This window comes from Excalfactoria chinensis, chromosome 23 (genome assembly GCF_039878825.1).
Source record: "Excalfactoria chinensis isolate bCotChi1 chromosome 23, bCotChi1.hap2, whole genome shotgun sequence".
NCBI lineage: Eukaryota > Metazoa > Chordata > Aves > Galliformes > Phasianidae > Excalfactoria > Excalfactoria chinensis.
Window position 1 is genome coordinate 3406690 of NC_092847.1, and position 19062 is coordinate 3425751.

The following is a 19062-nucleotide window of genomic DNA, read 5'->3' on the forward strand; positions in this document are numbered from 1 at the left end:
GTGTCAGAATGGGGAGAGCGGAGCTGCGCCGTGCCACGCTCAAACCATTGAAGTTTAAATGCAAAAACAAGACAAAAAGCAGTCAGGAAGCAAAGAGCCCAGTTTGAACTGGGGCTTTGGAGCAATGCTTTCACCATGCCAGAACCAGGCACAGACATCCCAAGGAGCTCAGCCAGCAACCCACCCAGTGACAGCCCAGGGAAGCTTCAAAACCCTTCAGAACAACGGAGCTTCACTCAGATGTGAGCAGTCTGCTCTGCGGGAATTGCTGCTCCAGGTGGAGTAGCCTGTTTTCAGAGCATGGAGGCCCAAAGCAAGAGACCACGCTGAGGCTAAGGGATTGTCGTGCTGTATCTGGACAGCCATTAACTCCTCTGGCCCTTGGGAAAGCAGTCTGTTATTAGCTGGCAGCATCCCTTCCTTTGGGGTGCCACCAAAATAAAAGACTGCGTGCAATACACGCCACACCAACTGCACCATGAACTCTATCTGCTGTCACTTGTCATCATTTCAGATTTAAACTTCAATTGTTTCGATCCTATTTATCCTAACAGCCTTTGCAGTTCTGAAGCTTGCAAGCCAGCCATTTTAGAGAAAGAGTGCATGCAGCTGCGTGCAGTTGGCAAGTTAGGAGGTTAGCAAACAGTGCCACTGGGTTGTTCCACTAACAAGCCCTCATCATGAAGGTCTCAGGTCAGCTGGAAGGAAGAAACATTGGAGCAGCACGTGAAAGCCACATCCAACCAATGCATGCAGCGCTGGGCAGGTTGCAGTCAGCAAAGTACTGAGATGAGCAACCCCATGTTTCATTTCCAGGTGCAAAATATTGCCTGATTTAAGGTGCTGGATTAATTTTTTTCCCCCCTCTTTCAAATTAAGTTCATCTCAAGCTTTGAGTTTCCCATGCAGTTTTAGGGTAGGAACGGTCAATATTTTGCACCATTTCACAAGCATGCTGCAGAGCCTGCTTTGCTGCACTTTAATCCTACAGATGCATTACAGCGTTCCAGGGATTACAGGAGTCACAGCATGCAAACTCCCACTCGGTTTTACTCCGCTTTGCATCATTTGTCAGCCATGGGAAGGCAGGTGAGAAGCGAGACATGGAAGGGCTGCGACCAGCATCAAAGCACAAAGCAAGGAGGCAGGACACAGCCACGTGCAGAGAGAGATAGTTTGGAAGGTAAGCAAAGCAGGGCATCGCTGTTAGCACAGGAGGTCACAGACAAAGAACAGGCTCGATACTTGGAGCGGCAGAGGCAGCCATGGTGAAGGAACGCACATACATGTGGACAGAAGTTACTGGAGAATAAAGAAGTCTGCACATAAAATACACACAGAGAGTGAGAAGGGGAGAGAATAGAGAGCTACAGAGATCACACCTAACGCTCCTACAGTGCTGGTCTTGAGTTCATCTAAAAGGATGGAAGATTCTGTTATCTGTGTTGGGCACAGAAGAGAACCTGGATGGTTTGAGCCCATGGCACAGCCAGACTGAGGCCAGCAGCATGTCCCACAGCTCGAGGAAACAGGAGACAGCCCCAGCCCTCCTGGAGCTGCAGCTGTGTGCCTACAAAGCCAAATAGGGGTGCACAGCTCTGGCTTGTTCCACTGCCAGCACTGCCCACCCTCCCCTGCCACCCAGACCGTACCTGAACAGGGTGCTTTAAAGCACGCTGCAACCCTGAATGTCTGCTTAGCAGCTCCAAAACAGGCATACAGCTTCCTCTGATAGCACAATTGTTGAAGTTTGCTGCAATTGAGTCTCATTCTCCCTAAACAACTCAGGGCTCTGCTGCCCTGGATGAAATCCCATCCACGAAACCTGGACAAAATCCCCAGCCCGTCCTCCTGTAGCACAGCCACCAGGTGGTAAAATGCCTAAAATGCCTTGCACCGTTACAGCACGTCCTTCCCCATCACAGGAACTCCTGCTATTGCATGAGTCTGCGCTGCTCCCATTTTGGGTGAGCTCCAAGGAGCCCAAAATACCCGAACTGTTGCAGGCAAAGGAGCGCGCCCCAACCCCAAGCGGAGCCTAACAACGAGCACAAGCACTCAGATGTATGCATTTATCTGAGATGGAAGAAGAAAATTCCTACCCAGCAGCCAGAAGGCACGTGGGTTCGAATTTCAAAACTTCTTAGGAAAAAAACCAAGAGCTCAATAGGACCCAGGGGCTGCATTCCTGCAGGAATCCAAGCACCCCCCCCCCCCTTAATCGCAGCCAGGAGTGAGAAGCTGGGCCTTGGCTGATGCCTGCCTACAGACCACAGAATGGGAACAGGAGCAGGAATGCCTCCACTTTCATATGGGTTCCATTACATTTCTCAAGCCCTGGTAATTAGATACTACATACCATTGCCCTTACGCTCCTCATCACACATTGCAGCAGAGCACCTCCAGCTCAGTCAAGTGCATCTGCACTCCTGTTCCTAACTTGCTGTAGGAGGGCTCCAATATGAATCACATCTTTCTTAAAATAAGTAGAAAAGCATTTTTTTTTAAAGACTTTCTAACCTGCAAAGGTTTGAACACTCACACCAAGGCAGGCCATGGCACTGCTGCCCTGAGCTTTTGGAGGAGCTGCCGATGAATGCCAGGCAGGAATGGTTTAGTAGACACAATTCTGCCTGGGGGTGGGGAAAAGAATCACAGAATGGCTTGAGTTGGAAGGGACCTCAAGGACCACCAGGTTCCAACCCCCCTGCCATAGAAAGGGCTGACAGCTGTTAGATCAAGAAATAGATCGGATTGCAAGACCTCCACTCATGCCCCACAGCTCTGCCCTCAGCAGAGCAGGATGAACAGGTTCCCTTGCTCCTACAGGTGCCCACCAATGCCAAAACCATTTCAGAAGAAACCATCTCCATCTGTCCAACAAGCTCTGCAGGTGGCCGTGCTGCCCGGATTCGTTTGCAGGCTCCAGATGGTAAGCTTCCACTTCTCTCAGCACACCATTTAGATTTATAGTGCTTTAAAGCCAATCTGCACAAATCATTTGCTGCCAACTGAGAAAGACAAAGGTAGGTTGTGCAGTTTATTCCTCCTTGGGCTTTTTCAACTTGGGCTCTGCTCAACTGGGTGGTTCCTTCATCCCAACATCCTCTTCCTGACCAGGGTAACAATTTAATCTGCAATGCAACCTTATACAAACACTTTTCCCCTCTTCTAAATATCCCAAACGTTTGGAAAGAGGAGACATCTTGCTTTGATTGTATAAGGTTTCACTGTATTACTGACAGTAATATGGAGAGCTCCCCTTCCACCAGCTGAACTCAACTGGGATATGCTTCCACCGAAGGTATCTGTTGCTGTGAAATTCCCAGCTGGATTTTTGTCCAAATCATAGATAAGGACAAGTTTCATGTGGATATATTTGTGCTCCGAGAGGTATAACCTAGAGTATCTCCTGAAATAGCAGCTACAAAAACAAACATCGTTCCCAGTGGTTTGCAAGCTCAGGCATTTTGGATGTGTTTTTAAAGGTACTGCGGATCAAGCAGAGTTAAAGTCCCAAGTGAACACTGAGATAGATCTGCCATGGAAGGCTGAGTCCCACATAGGTGGCTGGAAGCAAGCACGGTACGGAGGCTGACAGCAGAAGCATCCTGTGATAAAGCAGCAGCTATTATGCCATCACTGGTGTCTGCTGCTTCATCGTAAATAAAAATGAGAAATGGTGGAGTGCCTGAGAAAACACCACCTGACAGACAGAACAAGCGACCCCAGGAACTTTCTGATCTGCTTCCTCAATTGCTCAGCTTCAGTGCATCGTAAGAACTGACGTCGTGCCTCTTCGTAGTTTAAGAGCTAAAAGCACAAAGGGGGCAAAACAGGCAGGAGAACAGGAACAGAAGACCAGGGCTGAAGGGTCAGACAACACAGACTGAACACCAAAAAAGAGACCGAAGCGATAAGCAGGACACAGAGGGCTCAGGAAGGGAGGTATCAGTGTTACTGCCTTCCCTTCTCCCCACCACCACCAATAGAGTTAAGTGTCCATTCAAACATATACAGCACTATGCGTTTTGTAGGAGAAAAGGCATGAAATTCACTCCAAACAGCCCACAGAAAATACATCCATGTTTAAGCAGGAAAAAAAAAAAATAATCCTTCTCTTTGCATTTATCAGCAACATTAGCACATGAAACAATACCTAAAGCGTTTGAATCGAAATGACATTACCTTTGGGAAGTCATCCAGCCAAATCAAGCAAACTGACCATCACCGTGAGTCCTACAAGGCTAAGCAATGAAGGAGCCCCCAGGAAAGTAAGGAAAAGCTTCCCTTAAATTATGTTTCTATAACTGCTTTGAAGAAAGAAACCCAGAGTAAATAAATGGTTGCAATTTACTTCTCCCCAAGCAGCTGCAAACTGAACAGGTATTATTGCAACTGGATGACATTGCACCTGGAAGCACGCGAGTGCAGCTTGGAGTAATGATGCAGTGAAATGCTGACAGCAAAGTACACACCTTGGCATTGATATATGGGTCAAAGGGGCCGTACTTTTTGAGTTCTTTGATCTCAAGAGCATTCTACAAAAAGGAAGAGGAAAAAAGAACAAAAATGTGATAATGAAATGGGTGAGATCGAGCAACAAAGCAATGGGTGACTCCCAAGGGGTGGAAATGACAGAACACAGCGTCTTGTTCCAGTCAGAGCAATTAACAGCAGAAGCCATTCCAGCAGCTGATTCCTGTAACCTGAACCACTGTGTGTTTCTTTACGAGGCTCCAGCCTCAGGCAGCACAGGTTATTCGACTCATTTTCATCGTTTAAGAGGATTCCTACTAAACAAACATTAATGAAACACTACCTGGCAGGATTACACTGGGCTTTCACAAAGGTTTCCCCTATACCTGTCCTACTGTGCACCCACTCAGAGCCCTCAGTTATCACACTGACTGTGAACAGTTGACTGCACTTCTCAGCACTATTTCAACCTGCAGCTGTGCCCAAAGACATTACTTCGCACAGCCCTGAGCTAGAAAACTGTCCAAGACAGTAAAACACAGTTATCCCTGCTCAGCTGAGAAGTGGTGGTGATTAGCACTGTGTTTTTTTGTTTCATGATGCGTTAGAAGCAACCATTTAGCCTTGCAACAGCTGCTGCATCACATTAATTGCTTTACATTGAGGAACTGAATGCTCAGGCAGAACTTTGTCCCCACAAAGCATGGCTGGAAGCAGGACTGGGACTCCTAACCCCGACTCTGTGAAGGGAGTTTTGCTCCTCAGCTTCTGAAAAAGTACAGAGAGCAGATCAAAATTAAACAGCAGAACCTCACAGCTCTCAGACGGTCATTTCAGCTCAGATGGATTCTGCTAAACCTGAGCTGGGAGTGCACGACCTCGTTATGGATTCACTTCTGTACGAATGTATGTGTTTAACCCCGCGGCACTAAGGCAGACAACCTTGTTTGGGTTCACTTGCCTCCAGCTGGATGACAGTCCCAGCAGGAAGGAGTTGGCTCACAGGGACACCAGGCATCCCTGCTCAGGGAGGGGACATCCAAGGGCCACCACAGCTTTAACCACCTTGTGGGAATGTGTGACTGCACGTCTGCCCAAGGCATGGGCAGAACCACTGATGGGTCAGTGTCAGTGCTCAGCCAGCATCACGCAGTGAACCAGCTCTCTCATCCAAAGTCTTAAGCAAAACAAAGACGTGGGACTCCCCACAACCCACATTTCTTTTGTTTTTTTCCTTTCCCGATTGAGAACAGAATAAAGATTAAGCAAAAGGATTTATCTGGGGTCACCATAGGGCTGAAATTATCTCACGACTTACAAATCAATTAACTGGAGCAAGTGCTAGAGACAAGCCAGGAGAGTAGCTGAGACAGCATGGCCAAACGAAGACTAAACAAAGCTGCTTTGATTAGTTCCCAAAAGAAGGGAGCCAATGTATCCTTGGACAGAACTAGAAAACTCAGTTATCCAGCAACTGAAAGGAAAACCCGTGTTAGTTTCAGAAGCTCAGTATGAAAGCAGGAGACTACTTGCTAGGTGTGGAGGGGTTCTCAGTATACATTTGTATCTCTCTCTATAGGTTAATGTACATACACCTCATTCATTCAATATTGCTATCTCAGAACAGGAGGAATTGCTTTAGGCACTGCCCTCCCCCATCCCAATAGCAATTAACTCTGTAACAACTGCTGCCAGCTGGGGAGGGCCGGGAGTCAGCTTAAGGGGTCTTTCTCCATCCAAGGAAATCAGTTCAAAGGAATATCTGAGAAAAATAGGCAGACCTGCTCATTCACTTTAGTATGCGAAGGTCCCTGGTGGATGAGGAGCTTCACTATGTCTGCATCTCCTTTCCAAGCTGCCAGGTGAAGGGGGTAGCAGCCCTTACAGTCTGCCACGTTGGTGAGCGCATCGTTCCTCAAGAGGACTTCCACCACATCCCTGCAAGAGAAGGAGACTCGGGTCCGTCAGGCATTCAGTCCTTGTCTCACATTCTGCAGTAAGACTTTTTTACCACACACAGAATAAACCAAACCCATCATCTGAGAAAAGCATTTCAGAGATCCTCTTGGAATGTGATTTTATAACATCCCTATTAAACGATGCCCAAAGAAAGGAATAAAAGAATGCTGAGATGAGTTCAGGGAAGAGCTGCGTTATCTTTATTCTAACAAAGCTGAATAGGGGCTGCAGTCACTGCATCAGCACAAGGAAGACGATTCTATTTGATTCCTCAGCATCTGAAGTAGCAGTGAACAATACAGGACCTACCACAATGAAGATCAGAGATACTGAAAAATGTGATAACACACAAAAGCAAATTTCAGGTGGTGCAGACACAGCAACACACCGGACACCAGGCAGACTGCAGGGGACTGCTACCATAAAAGCCATCTTTAGCATCTCGTCATATCTTATCCAAATTGCTGGCAAAAAAAGGGTGGTTGAAAACCTCCACGTTCTGCCAATTAGTTGAAAAGACAGACATGGTGCAGCAGAGAACACCTCTAGGCTTCGCTGCACTGATGTTCTTTGCTTGTCCTGAAGATGGTGTCGTGTTGCACCATTGCCACATTTTCAGAGGCAACAGCATCAGCGTGGTGAATGCATGAACAAACTGCAGCTTGTAAAGCACACACAGCATCCCTTAGGACCAAAGGCAGTGTAAGATGACTCACTTATGACCATTCAAAGCAGCATGGTGAAGTGGAGTGTATCCAGTACTGTCAACGCAGTTCACATTTGGCCCTCTCCAGATGCTGCAAGACAGAAAACATACAGGGAACACTTAGGTATACAGCAAACAGATAGACAGGCTGCAAGAAAAGGCATCAGCAGAGCTCTCACACCGAGCTGGTTATTGTGCAGCTGTGGTTGGGGGCAGCAACACAGAGAGCACTTGGGACAGGCTCTGCTTCCAGACCACAGCACTGAGAGAAGCAGAGTACAAAATCCAAGCACTGCATACAGCGGGACAGGCAATTAAAACTGAACATGAAGGAGATAAGAGGAGCTCTGAAAACTGCAAACTCTGGTTGGAACAAACCCCTGCACTCTGTTCCTCTTGCTCCATGATTCAGCAAGTGCTGTAGCTTCTTGCAGAAGGCCTCCCGTTTGCCAAAACTGCTGAATAAAGCGCATCGCTTCAGGTCATGATAAAGAGCTCTTCTGAACAAGAGGATATTTGTCCTCTTGCTTAGTTTCCATTTCTTCCTTCCTGTAAAATACTCACAAAGCTGCGTGGGGCAGCAGGATGCAGCAAAGCCCAACTTACTTAAAGAACAACTCCACTTTTTCAAGTGCAGCGATGAGTCCTCAGGAGCAGGTCTGCAGCCCCTGATCTGTGCGTACAGACAGAAGGCCACTGCCACCCCAATGAGCTTACAAGCTTAGCACTCAATACAAGACATGAGAACTGAGCCTGGAGACGTGGTTCAATGGCCCAGAGATGAATGGTGAGCAGGGCAGTGAGGTTGGAGGCTGTGACTCCTCGTGCATGGCCTGCAGGACATCACCCACACATACAGCTCCGCTCTTAATATCCACGCAGCCACTAAATTCTCACAACCCTCCATTGGTATTTCCTGCTCATAGACTGATATTACAAACAACTCAAATGCTTCGTGCAAGAATTCAAGTTGAGGGAGCGGACAAACGAAGCTGCTGATGCAGGCTGGAGGAGATTAACACAACCTGGGCCAGGGGGAACATAGCCGGAGCCCAGGCAACACTCCTCAGCCCCTCCTGGCAGGGTTAGCAGAGTCCCCTGCTTGGTTAGAGCACAGCAATTGGAGCCCAAGTGGGGATCTCGATCTTACAGAGATCATCACACCTTTCATGCAGGTTTTTCTTTGCTATGGAGAGCAGAGCTGGGATGACTCTCTGGCTGCCCTCCTGTGCTCCACGTGCACTGCCAGCCCTGCATACCTTCTGCATTCCCTTCTTTCTGCTCTACAGATTCTTTCTCAGCTTGGTGCTCTGTGCACACCAGCACCAACGTGAATGCACCCAGCCCTGCTGCCAGGGGTCCATCACACAGCATCCACCAGAGCCACACTTTGTGCAGCAGAGTTCACACTGAAAGCACAGTGGTTGAGAGCTTGGTGTTACCATTTCACAGCTGCGGTATCAGTTACACAAGCAAATCAGACATGCTACAGAAGATGCGGGTGGCCAATTGCAGAGGATAATTACATCAAGCTTTGCAGAGCATCCCAGCATTTTAAACACACACAGAGGTCTCACTCCACATTCCAGCCCTGTCCAGGAAGCCCTTGCTATATGCAAAATCCTCCCACTAACACCACTGCCTTCTTGGCTAAAATACAGCTTCATATGCTTAAATGCAAGGGAGGAAGCTGACCCCACGTGCTTCTCAGGACCCAAGAAACCTCAAGGAGCCGTCAGGGGGAAAGCGATGTATGGAGCAGGCTGCACGGCCCTGGGAGAGCCAAAGGCCAACAGCTTTCACATGCAAAGCAACAGGGGAGTCAGAGCAAAGCACTGCCAAAAGCGCTGAGAACAGCACAGAGAAATCCCCCACACTGAGAGCAGAAAGTTGCACTGAAAAAAAAACCCCACAATGGCGAGATGAATGGGGAAAAGATTCCAGAGCTCAAATAACGATGGGCAGATGAATTGCAGGCAGGTCAAAGAGCAGGCTGGGATTCACAGGGCTGGTGGGTCACAGATCTCCAGCTCTGGGGAGCAGGAAAGCACTGGCACCACTCACAGGGATGAACACCCTGGAAAGGACAGGGCTGCACAGCATCAGCCCTGAGCTCCTTCCAACAGGGAAACGATGCCAACACCTCCGCAGCAGAGGCAGTTTAGGTGGGGATGACTCACTTCTTGCCACCAGCAAAGTCTCGATGGTGCAGCTCCGGGATTCACGTTGTGTCAGCAGCACAAAGCGGGGCTGTGCTGCACGGCAGAGGTAACACAATTGCTCGGCCATTCCCACAGCAGCAACGCACACCTCAGAGTGTTTGTGTGCTCTGCAAAGCAGTGGGCTTACAGCAGGCAGAGCCCAGGCATGAAGTCTATCAAGGAGCAACAACTGTGTTTCCAATTAGAGCGAGCAGGTGAGGGCACGCATTGCACACAGCTCGCTGCTGCTGGAGGTGCTTCCCCTGCACTAATTGCAGGCGGCTGCTTCCAGAAAATTCCTTCCCGCTGCACAAAAAGGAGCTCAGTTCCCCAGCGCAGGCATTTCCTTGCACATAAAACAGATCTCGAGCACCGAACTCAGTGAGAGCCTGCTGAGAGCTTTACCTTGCAGCACAAAAGGTAACGGCCCCATCTCAGAGCAGCTTCCTGATCTACGGATGTATTTCTGGGCAGGATTTATTTTGCAGCTGCATTTGGGATGCTGGCAGACCTGGCAGCCGCTAAGGAGCTCTTCCAACAGCTGCATCCACAAATCTGAAGGAGGGACAATTGGATGAGAGCCTGAGACGAACGTTTCCATCACATCACATAGGAAAACTCACTGATATTTCAATGAATCAATGACAGCTGGAGGGCGAGTCTCCCATCTCAATGAGCACTCAGGTAGCACTAAACAGAAAGCTTAATCCCATTGCACTAAGTGGGATGGGCAGGGAAGGATGTGTTAATACCTGCAAGCAAGGCAGCTGACTGTAAGAACCAAAACAAAGCCATGCACAGGTGGAGCCACAGGACATCACTTCTGTCCTCTTCTCCAGCACCAGCACAAACAGCTTCCAGTCCCGTATTCTCTGGAAGAATCAGGGCTTGCTCCTCAGCATTTGTCAGTTATTTGGCAATGGCAGGATCATGAGGACACAGAAATGAAGGCAGAGCTGTTGATGAGGGATCAGAGAGCACAAGCACTCAGCAATAGCAGCCGTGCAAGGGATCAGCTCAGGAGCTGAAAGGGGCATCAAGACTTGGCCTAATGGTGCAAGAACAGTCACAGTCACTACTAACATCCGGGACTGCAGGTCCTGCTATGGTGACACAGGGGAGGGTTGGCATCACTAATAGAAAGCAGTCACCCAAGCAGAAGCTCCCTGTTAGGAGGAGGGCAGCCCTACCCTTACAGATGGCTGCTGGCAGTGGAAATGCATCTCTTTAAACTTAATGTATGGGGGTGGTGGTGGGCTCAGTCACCTCCCGCATTATGTGGCAGCAGACAGACAGGATGGGTCACTCGTGCATGCTGCCTTCATCAAAGAATCCCTCAGAGCAGGAGGCAAAACAAATAGCTGCAGGGGAGGGAAAGCCAGGTCTGCTTGGAGTGCATGTGCTGCCCTTTATTCCTAAAGCCATTACAGACACTCGCCCTGCAAGCTGCTCCCATTACCGAGCGTTTCCAGTTGATTACATGCAACCAAGCAGAGCTCACACACAACAAGGAAGGGATTCCTGGAGAAAAGGGGAAATGCTCACCATTTAAAAAAGGAAGGAGTTTGCACCCAGTATCCAAAGCACATACATGAATTAGAGATGCAGCCCTCGCCATTACCTTAACTGCATTTTCCAACTGGAACACCTAGATCTGTCAGGAAGCAAACGCTGCCTGCCCAGGGCTCTGATGGAGGATTTTACCTGCAGCTCTGACTTCAAAAAGCTGCTTTTCTTTTCCTAAGGGGAGAAACTGACCTCCAAGGACAGCCAACATTTTGCAAAGCGCTCGCAACTATTTTAATGAGGTTTAGTAAATACTGATCTGATGATGGATGCTCTTTGGCACCCGATTAGATTGTCTTCAAGGAAAATGAAAGCAAAACACTCCTGCACAAATTCAATCAACTGAGCAGCATTACAGATGTCACAAAACAGCCTGGAGCTGTCAATATCCCAGAAGTGCAGCACAGTGAAGGTGAGCACTCCTCGCTCTTCATTTGAAGCTGAGCTTTATGTTTGCCACGGTGTTGGAGATGAAGCAACTAAAGGAAGGAAAAGACAGTAATTTAACTGTCCAGAGGCAGGAGACTGGGCTCCGAGCACCTGATGGAGCTGTGGGTGTCCCTGTGTGATGCAGCGGCCCTTAGAAATCCCTTCCAACTCAAACGGTTCTATGACTCTAACGTGAGCAGAATACATCCACAGGGTGCATCACATCAAGCTCTGCTGACAATTTCTCACTAGGTGCCACACATTCCCTGCATCCAGCACTTCCACAGCACCAAAACAAGCTGCCTGGTCAGCCACAAATCCCTGCTTAAAAGCGCAGAGCAGCTCAGGCTGCAGTGCTGGGCTGCAGCTTGCAAACCCACACTGTGTTCCCTCCTTTTCCTTCCGTGAGAGCTACAGAACCCCATAAGACATGACAGTCGACCAACAGAAATAGAGCAGCACGTCTCTAACTGTACACATCCACCTGCCCTGCCAGCTTCTGACACACAGACTCACAAAGGCTCTGAACATAGTGCAGAAAACGTCGCCAAAAGGAACTCGAGCAAGAAAGGCAGAGTGCATTTCATCCCCACCGCCTGTCGCTGCCCTCATGCAGGGGAACTGATGCACCAATTAAGTGCTTTGGGTTGGCAGGACACATCACTCTCCGCTGCCTGCTCTGTGGAGCTGCTAGATGCTCATTGTCAGATGAAATCAACGGGATGAGATCCAGCCTAAGTGACTGTTTACTTGTTCCTCAGCACCCCCAATGATCTCATCCCATACTCAGCTCAGCCCACTCCTGCTGCCACAGCACTGGGAATTCCCTCTCGAACCACTGCTGATGCCTGACCTGGAGCAGATGAGAAGCAGGTAAATAGGCCAAGTAAAGCAGAGAGACAGAATGAATTACCCGTGCTCTACATCAATTATAAAGCGAATGCAGTTGGTTTGTACCAGTAACTACATCCAGAGTGCACTTCTGCCTTAGGGAGACTGAAAAAACAAATCAGATGGGGGCTCACAGACCATCCATCTCCCTGGTAACACTGCTGAGATCAGTGATGTGGGGGTTCTGAATCCAGGCTGGCACCGTGTGCTGGATTGTCAGGGCACAGAGGGAGCCTTGCACGCCTCAGGACAGATTCCTTTCCTCCCGACCCCCTCGTAGTAGAAGCAGCGCACACAGCCACCTTGGAGCAGCACTGAAGACCATTACAATGTGCCTCGTGTTCCTGAAGAACTTAGAACAGAAAGCAAAAGCCAAGCATGAGTGAGGTGGGGAGAACACCGAGCTCTTAACCACCTCACACTCAGATAACATCAGCGAGCGAAACCTCAAGTCTTACAAAGCAGTTAAGGTCAGTGAAGAAGGATAAACAGCTTACCGTGTATTTACACACACACAACTTAAACACAACATTTCACACTCAATTGTTTATGTTGAGATTCAACCCTCCAGAGGCTGCACGGTTCCAGCTGGTTTCAACTCAGTGAAGGTGAGCCATAGAGATCAGACGCCACCAGGATGAACCGAGAGCCCGACGACACGAGAGGAGCGCAGTAACTTCACACTGCACAGAGGGAGTCACTAACAACACTGAGACAACCAGAAGTCACCCCTGGGGGATGGCAGGATAAAGCAAGGCCTCTCAGTTGTCTCCTATAGGACAGCCAATGCTTCTTCACACTTAACACTGCAGCAAGAAACCGTGGCTTGAAAATAATCTCTGGGTAGTGGCAAACCAAAACTGAAGTCCATGGCACCTGCACACCAGATTTAAGTCATCTGACGGTCCTCATGATCCTTAAAGAGAACCAAGATTAGAACGCAAAGCTTTCAATCCTCCAGAGATCAAGGTTTTAATCATAAACCTGTTGCTCCTTCCTAAAACAAAAGGGAAAAGGCTCTGGTTTCCAGCAGCAAGGAGAGGGCTGTGAGCCCATCTGCGCCGCAGCACTAGCTGCCTTTAATCGGATTACATTCTAAAACCAGGCAATTTACTTGGTGATGCCAAACTTGAAAGGATTGCTCATCGTGTCTTAATTAGGATGAGGCAAAAGTCATTTCACCTAATTTCCAGCCCACTTCAGTATTAGATTGGAAGGCAACCTATGACATTTTTCGGGCTTGTTTGGCGTAAGAGTCTGAAAACCAGCGGGCAATAGGATTAGATATAAATGTAATGAGATAATGCATTTACAGATTATTTATGGCACTCACTTTCAGGCAGGGTTGTGTTCTTGCATCCTCAGTACACAGCACTGCAGATACTTCCTTTTAGATGGAAAAAGTTTGAGGTCTACTCTTAAATTTAATTTCCCTTTAAAAGAAACCATGTGTTTAAATAACAAGGCGAGAGTGCTAATGTAACCTGGGTTTACCAGTCCTAAACAACATAAACTCCTGCTTCCCTTGAGCAAACTAACACAGGCTCTCAGAGCGCTTTGCACAAGCCCTGCTTGCACACTCCTGCTTTAAAAGCAATTTCTGCAGTTCCCTTTACATCCAGCTGAGTTCTGATATATACATTGATTTCAATCTGAAACACTCAACCACGCAAGGTGGGATGTATCAAGTCAGGAATGTCATTTTACCCCTCCGTTGGACTATCGAAGATCTTTGAAATGTTAGTGCATCTGGGACTGGAGCTGTCAGCCAATTCCTGTTTTTCTCCTTTCTGCAGAGAGCAGCTGTATTAGCTTCTCCAGTCTGTTGCTATAGAAACAAATCAATCCTCAACAGTTTTATTTTTACCATTTTTCTGTGAAATAGGATTTCTCTCCTTTCCAAGCCTGAGCTGTATCCAGAGCCAGCTCTTTGGGACAGGCACAGTGCCACCCCCACAGCACAAGAGCCGCACACCTGGGGGCAATGCAAAGAGGAGACCACCCCCACCCCATCTAACGGCACCTCCAGGATGCTTCACCTTGAGCCGATGGCTGCAGTGCTCCTGCAGTGCTGCTGTCTCCAGGTGGCACAGGGGGATGACAGCCGTGCTGGGGACTCTCACCCATCCCTGCAGCCAGGAATCACAGCTCACCCATCCTCACTGCAAAGCAGCCTCCAGGAGCTTGTCTCATCCTCATCCAAGTGTAGCTGCCAGGGAGTTTTCCCTTTTGGTCTGGGATGAATGCAGGTGTAATCCGTTATCTATGACCTCTGTTCTGCATCCCATCTTTCACTTGTCTTTCACAGCCTGCTTGCTTTTCTTTCAGTCACCCTAAAATAATGCACTGCATTAAAAACCACCACTGGATGAGCACTGTTTCTTGGCTCAGTTGCTGCTCATATATCAAATGCTGTTTCATACATTCATCTTTATGAAGCTGAGCTCTCTGCCAAGCAGCCTCGATCCAGTGGCTCCGCTCCCACAAACATACATTTGGGGATCACTTCACACAAAGCTGCTGCAGGACAACTGCTCTTGAAGCAGCAGAGGGCAAGGGGAGAGCCTGCCCCTCCACACCTGCAGCTTTCCACCCTCCTTGTATGGGATCTAGGAACGGGGCCATCACAAACGAAGCTGTTCTGCTGGGTCAGCCAGCTGGAGCGAGTTACTCTGGCACAGCCCCACGAATGCTCAAACATCCATTGGGGAATGAAAGCAGGAGAGGACAAGACCACTGCTGCACAAGTGCAGTCATAGCCTTCAAGTCTCCTTGTTAGCTGTCAAACCCCATTTTTTCAGCGCTCAGCTGAACTCTGCACAGCTCCTGCCTTCAGAACACACCGTGCTCTGCATGCACTCAGATGTGCAGTGATGTTCCTCCAGTTTCAAGCTTGCAGACTGGAGCAAGCCTACAGAAGTGCTGGCATCTCATCGCTCAGGTGTCTCCTGTTTGTTTACACATGTAGCTGTGGGTTTCGTGCTGAAATTCCTCTACGCAGCTCAACTACAGGACAAGAAATTGGGGCATACACAAATCAAAGAGCTGCTGGGGGATCCCCCAGCCAACCACTCAGCCCACCAAAGCCTCGCAAACATCCCCTTGGTCAGCAAGGTAAATATGGACAAATCCTTCTGCATGAACACTGCTGAATGCAGCTGCTAACCCAGCATCAGTACAGCCAACCCAAGCTGCTGGCATGGAACACAGACCTCATCACAGAGCTGGGCTGACCAAAGCAACAAACAAAGTGTTTCAATGCTGCATTAGAAGATCACGCAGATGCAGAACACTTCAGAGCTGTTGCCAATGATTGCAGCCTTCCTGAATTCTTTAGAAAGCGCTTGGGAAACAATGTGCAATGTAAGACTTGGTGCACACCTAATGCCTGCAGTGCTCATCCTCTCAGCAATACCAGAATGGTCCACCCCGATTCACTGCGTGCAATGCAGGGCAGGGAGCAGAAGAGTTCAAAACTGGGCTGTTAATGACAGCCCTGAGAAAACACAGCCACAATGTCTGCATGCTTCACCAGAACGCTGCAGGAGGAACTTCCTCTTGGTGAGGGAACGATGAGGAAACGTTCTGTTGGCACCTTTACGCAGCCCTGCAAGTTGGACCTTGGAGCCAGTCGGCTGCTCCCCACCCACATCACCCAGCAGCCAGGCTGTGCCTCCTGGCTGCCAGCCCTGGGCACTCACAGCCCAACACTGAGCCCTGTGCTCTGCCCCGTGTTTCTCACCTCATTTTTCCCCCCAATACAGGAGGGCCCAGACAGCAGATAACCCACAGAAAGCATTCTGCAATAAAGCACTAACAAACATCTTTAAGCCATCGAGCTGTGCAGGAACAAATATAAAACCCCAAATACAAAACCCCTCTTTTTTTCATTTAAGTCAAAATCATTTTTCCGACTTTAACCACACTTGGACTACTTGAATCTGCTTTAAGTGCTTAACCATCGTACCATGTCATTTCCTAACCCAAAGAAAATACTCGCCAGTAATAACTGCAGCCAATTGAGCAGAACACTTGCTGTGGCTTCAGTGAAGGCAGCACCAGATCCTTCCCCACAACAGATGCATGCAGAACTCCCTAATGCCCGTCCCTGATAGACCTACAGGAGCTGACACAGCCCAACAGCAGCCTCAGTTTCCCCTCTCACCAACACAGACCCCATCTTTTGACATGGGTTGTTGCAAAGACGTCGCTTTTTCTGCAGGGTTTTGCTCCCCACTGGGGTGTGTTTTCCTACCAGATATTTTTAGCATTGCGGAGCAGCACGTTTGTCCCCCTGGGGAGAAACTTCATCTTTAATTCCACCTCAGCGTTTCCTTCTCGTTTGACTTCTCACAGTCTGTCACATCTCGCTTCCTGCTTACCTGCACGACTCGTGATTGCTGTGGGAGGTCTCATGCTGTGATGGAGCTGGGAGCCTCAGGCCCCACTAAAGCTCACCTTGAAATCCCAGCAAACGCAGTGATGTAAAACCCTTCCTGCTGAACACCACTGGGGGCACCTCCTGTGCCTTTTGGACCAGCACCTGTTCTCTGTACAGAAGTGGCACCACAATGTGTCTGAGCAAACACCTGCTTTGTACCCACATCCAAACTGTGTTTCTGGGACGGCCAGGACTGAATGCAGAGAGCAGGCAGTGAGACCGCAGCAAAATAGGAACTGCAACATCGTGCTAGCATTGGAGAGAGCAGGAACCAGCTGGGGAAGGAGCAGGCGAGCAGATTCAGCCCCTCTAAGCACCTCCAAATCAAAGCTTCCTCATAATACACGCACATAAGTCCCCGCTCTGGGTAGTTACTTTGTGCTTTCTTCACTCATCAGCACTGAGAGCGTCTATCACTTAACCTTCAACTTCCACATTACTCCAAAGCTGTTGTTGCTGTGTTGGGGTGCTGATCTCCAACCGAGCCCAGAGGTGACCCACGGATGCCCACCACCTCCTCCCATGTCATCACATCCCTTTCATTTCCCAACCTCCAGCTTTCCATCACACATCAGGCAGACACGATTTCATATTCCCTGTTTCCAAGGCCTTGAAGTTATTTAAAAGGAGGACAGCAGGGCAGGGCTGGCTGTAATTAAGCACTGCTGTGTACCCTCCCTGCCCCCAGGAGCTCCTGACCCACACTGGAGCTTCTCCCCAGAACCAATGGGGCTGCCACCGTGGGGATTTGCCATCACATTCAGGTGAGCCATGGCTGCAGCTACACTGATTGCCAGACTCCGACCACCTGCCCAGCCTGCAGAGCAGCAGGGAGTGCAGTGATGTGTTCCCATGACAAAGTCACCACCATGCATTGTCGGTGAGCATGGCAGAGCTGTTACAACTAGAGGTTGATAACACTCATGGTGTGTATTTAACTCAGCTGACCCTCTCCACTTTATCTAAACAGCCCCTAAGTACATCCATCTTCTGGCGCAGACAAGCCTGAATGGTTCCAAGCCAATTTCCCACTCGAAACAAGGGCTCAGTGTTTTTAACATATTAAATGAGAAGGAGAAAATCTGACCCGAGAGCAGATTTGCATTGCAGAGAAGCAGATGTACACACCAGGGAAATGTAAGCACTGGCAGCCACAGGACTCTGTGCTCAGCTCAGGGTGTAACAGCAAATCTCTGAGACGGTTATCGAAAAGCAGGAGATATCTGGCTACAAACAGGAGAGCTGTATCCTTCCAGACACTCAGACCACAGCGATGGCACGGCTCAGAAATGGGCTCAAATCCTCCCCTCCCACCCCCAAACAAACTACTTGCTCAGGGAACAGAACAGAGCTGCAACATAAGAAATGCACCAGCAAGTGGCTTCTTTGGGAGATGCCGGATGGGGAAAGAAAAAGGGGAGGAGAAAATACTAACAAACATCTACAAGCTTCAAAACAGAGTGAATTGCACAGCATGGTCCTTTAAATGCAAAAGCAAAGGAGCGTGCCCTCCTTCTGGGCGCCCGTGAAGCTGACCCTGAGCTGCCAGCCACTGTCAGGCTGAGCTGTGGTGGAATAGCATTGCTGCAAGCAATGGAAATTATTGAGGGTGAGCACGTACAGAGCACAAACAGCGAGAGGACACCTTGCTGAACGCCCAGCTGCACATCCAGCCTGTAAATTCACCCATGACCAGAGGAAGCGCACGCACAGTCACCAGTCCCTGCTGGCACACTGACCCGGAGTCCTGCTGTTCCAAACACACATCTTCCCAGTTACACCAGTCTGCTGCAACCAACCACAGGCAGCAGCACCTGCAGCAGCCCAGGGGAGCAGGCAGGGCCAAAGCCACCATGGAGCAGCACCCAGCCCTGCTGCACTGCTCTCCAACCTTACAGCCCCACCTTGGGGCACAGCACCCCCAGGGGCTCTGCTCCCAGCCCCTGCAGCACCACCTCCTCGGCAGCCCCAATCGATGCTCACACACCCTACGTACCCCACAGTCCATGCAACCCACCACAGTGCCTCATCCCATCCCCTTCATGCACTCCTTTCAACATACACAGGCACAGACCCCAGGGGCAGCAGTTCCCCCTTCACTTACAGTACAGACACATTCATATCCCACTGGGCTCCATCCCACACCGTGCCATGGGAGCTCGGTCAGCCCCTGTCCCACAGCCCTCCCACCACATTCCACCCCATGCACAGATTCCAACCCACAGCTTCCCCTGTGCCACAATCCCTCCCTCACCCCAAGCACACCAACAGCCCCGTGCCAGTCTCACAGCCCCCAAAAGCCCAGCTCATGCTTATAAACCCATTATCCCCACACATCTTGTGTCCTCAACAACGTACCCCCATCAACCCCACAACCCCTATCTGCCCCA

General features: G+C 49.4%; 1 protein-coding gene across 5 annotated transcripts in view; it reads right to left on the reverse strand.

The window, feature by feature from the left end:
• ANKS1A (ankyrin repeat and sterile alpha motif domain containing 1A) overlaps positions 1-19062 on the reverse strand; it is a 61818-nt gene that overhangs the window by 42331 nt on the left and 425 nt on the right. For 3 of the 5 annotated variants that reach the window (XM_072356079.1, XM_072356078.1, XM_072356080.1), the window contains exons 2-4: positions 7155-7235; positions 6261-6417; positions 4479-4541 (exon numbers count right to left, since the gene is read on the reverse strand). In XM_072356079.1, the coding sequence (XP_072212180.1) occupies positions 4479-4541; positions 6261-6417; positions 7155-7235 (301 nt within the window). Of the gene's footprint in view, positions 1-4188; positions 4306-4478; positions 4542-6260; positions 6418-7154; positions 7236-19062 lie in introns of those variants that run through there. The other 2 variants (XM_072356081.1, XM_072356082.1) reach the window with 2 other exon arrangements.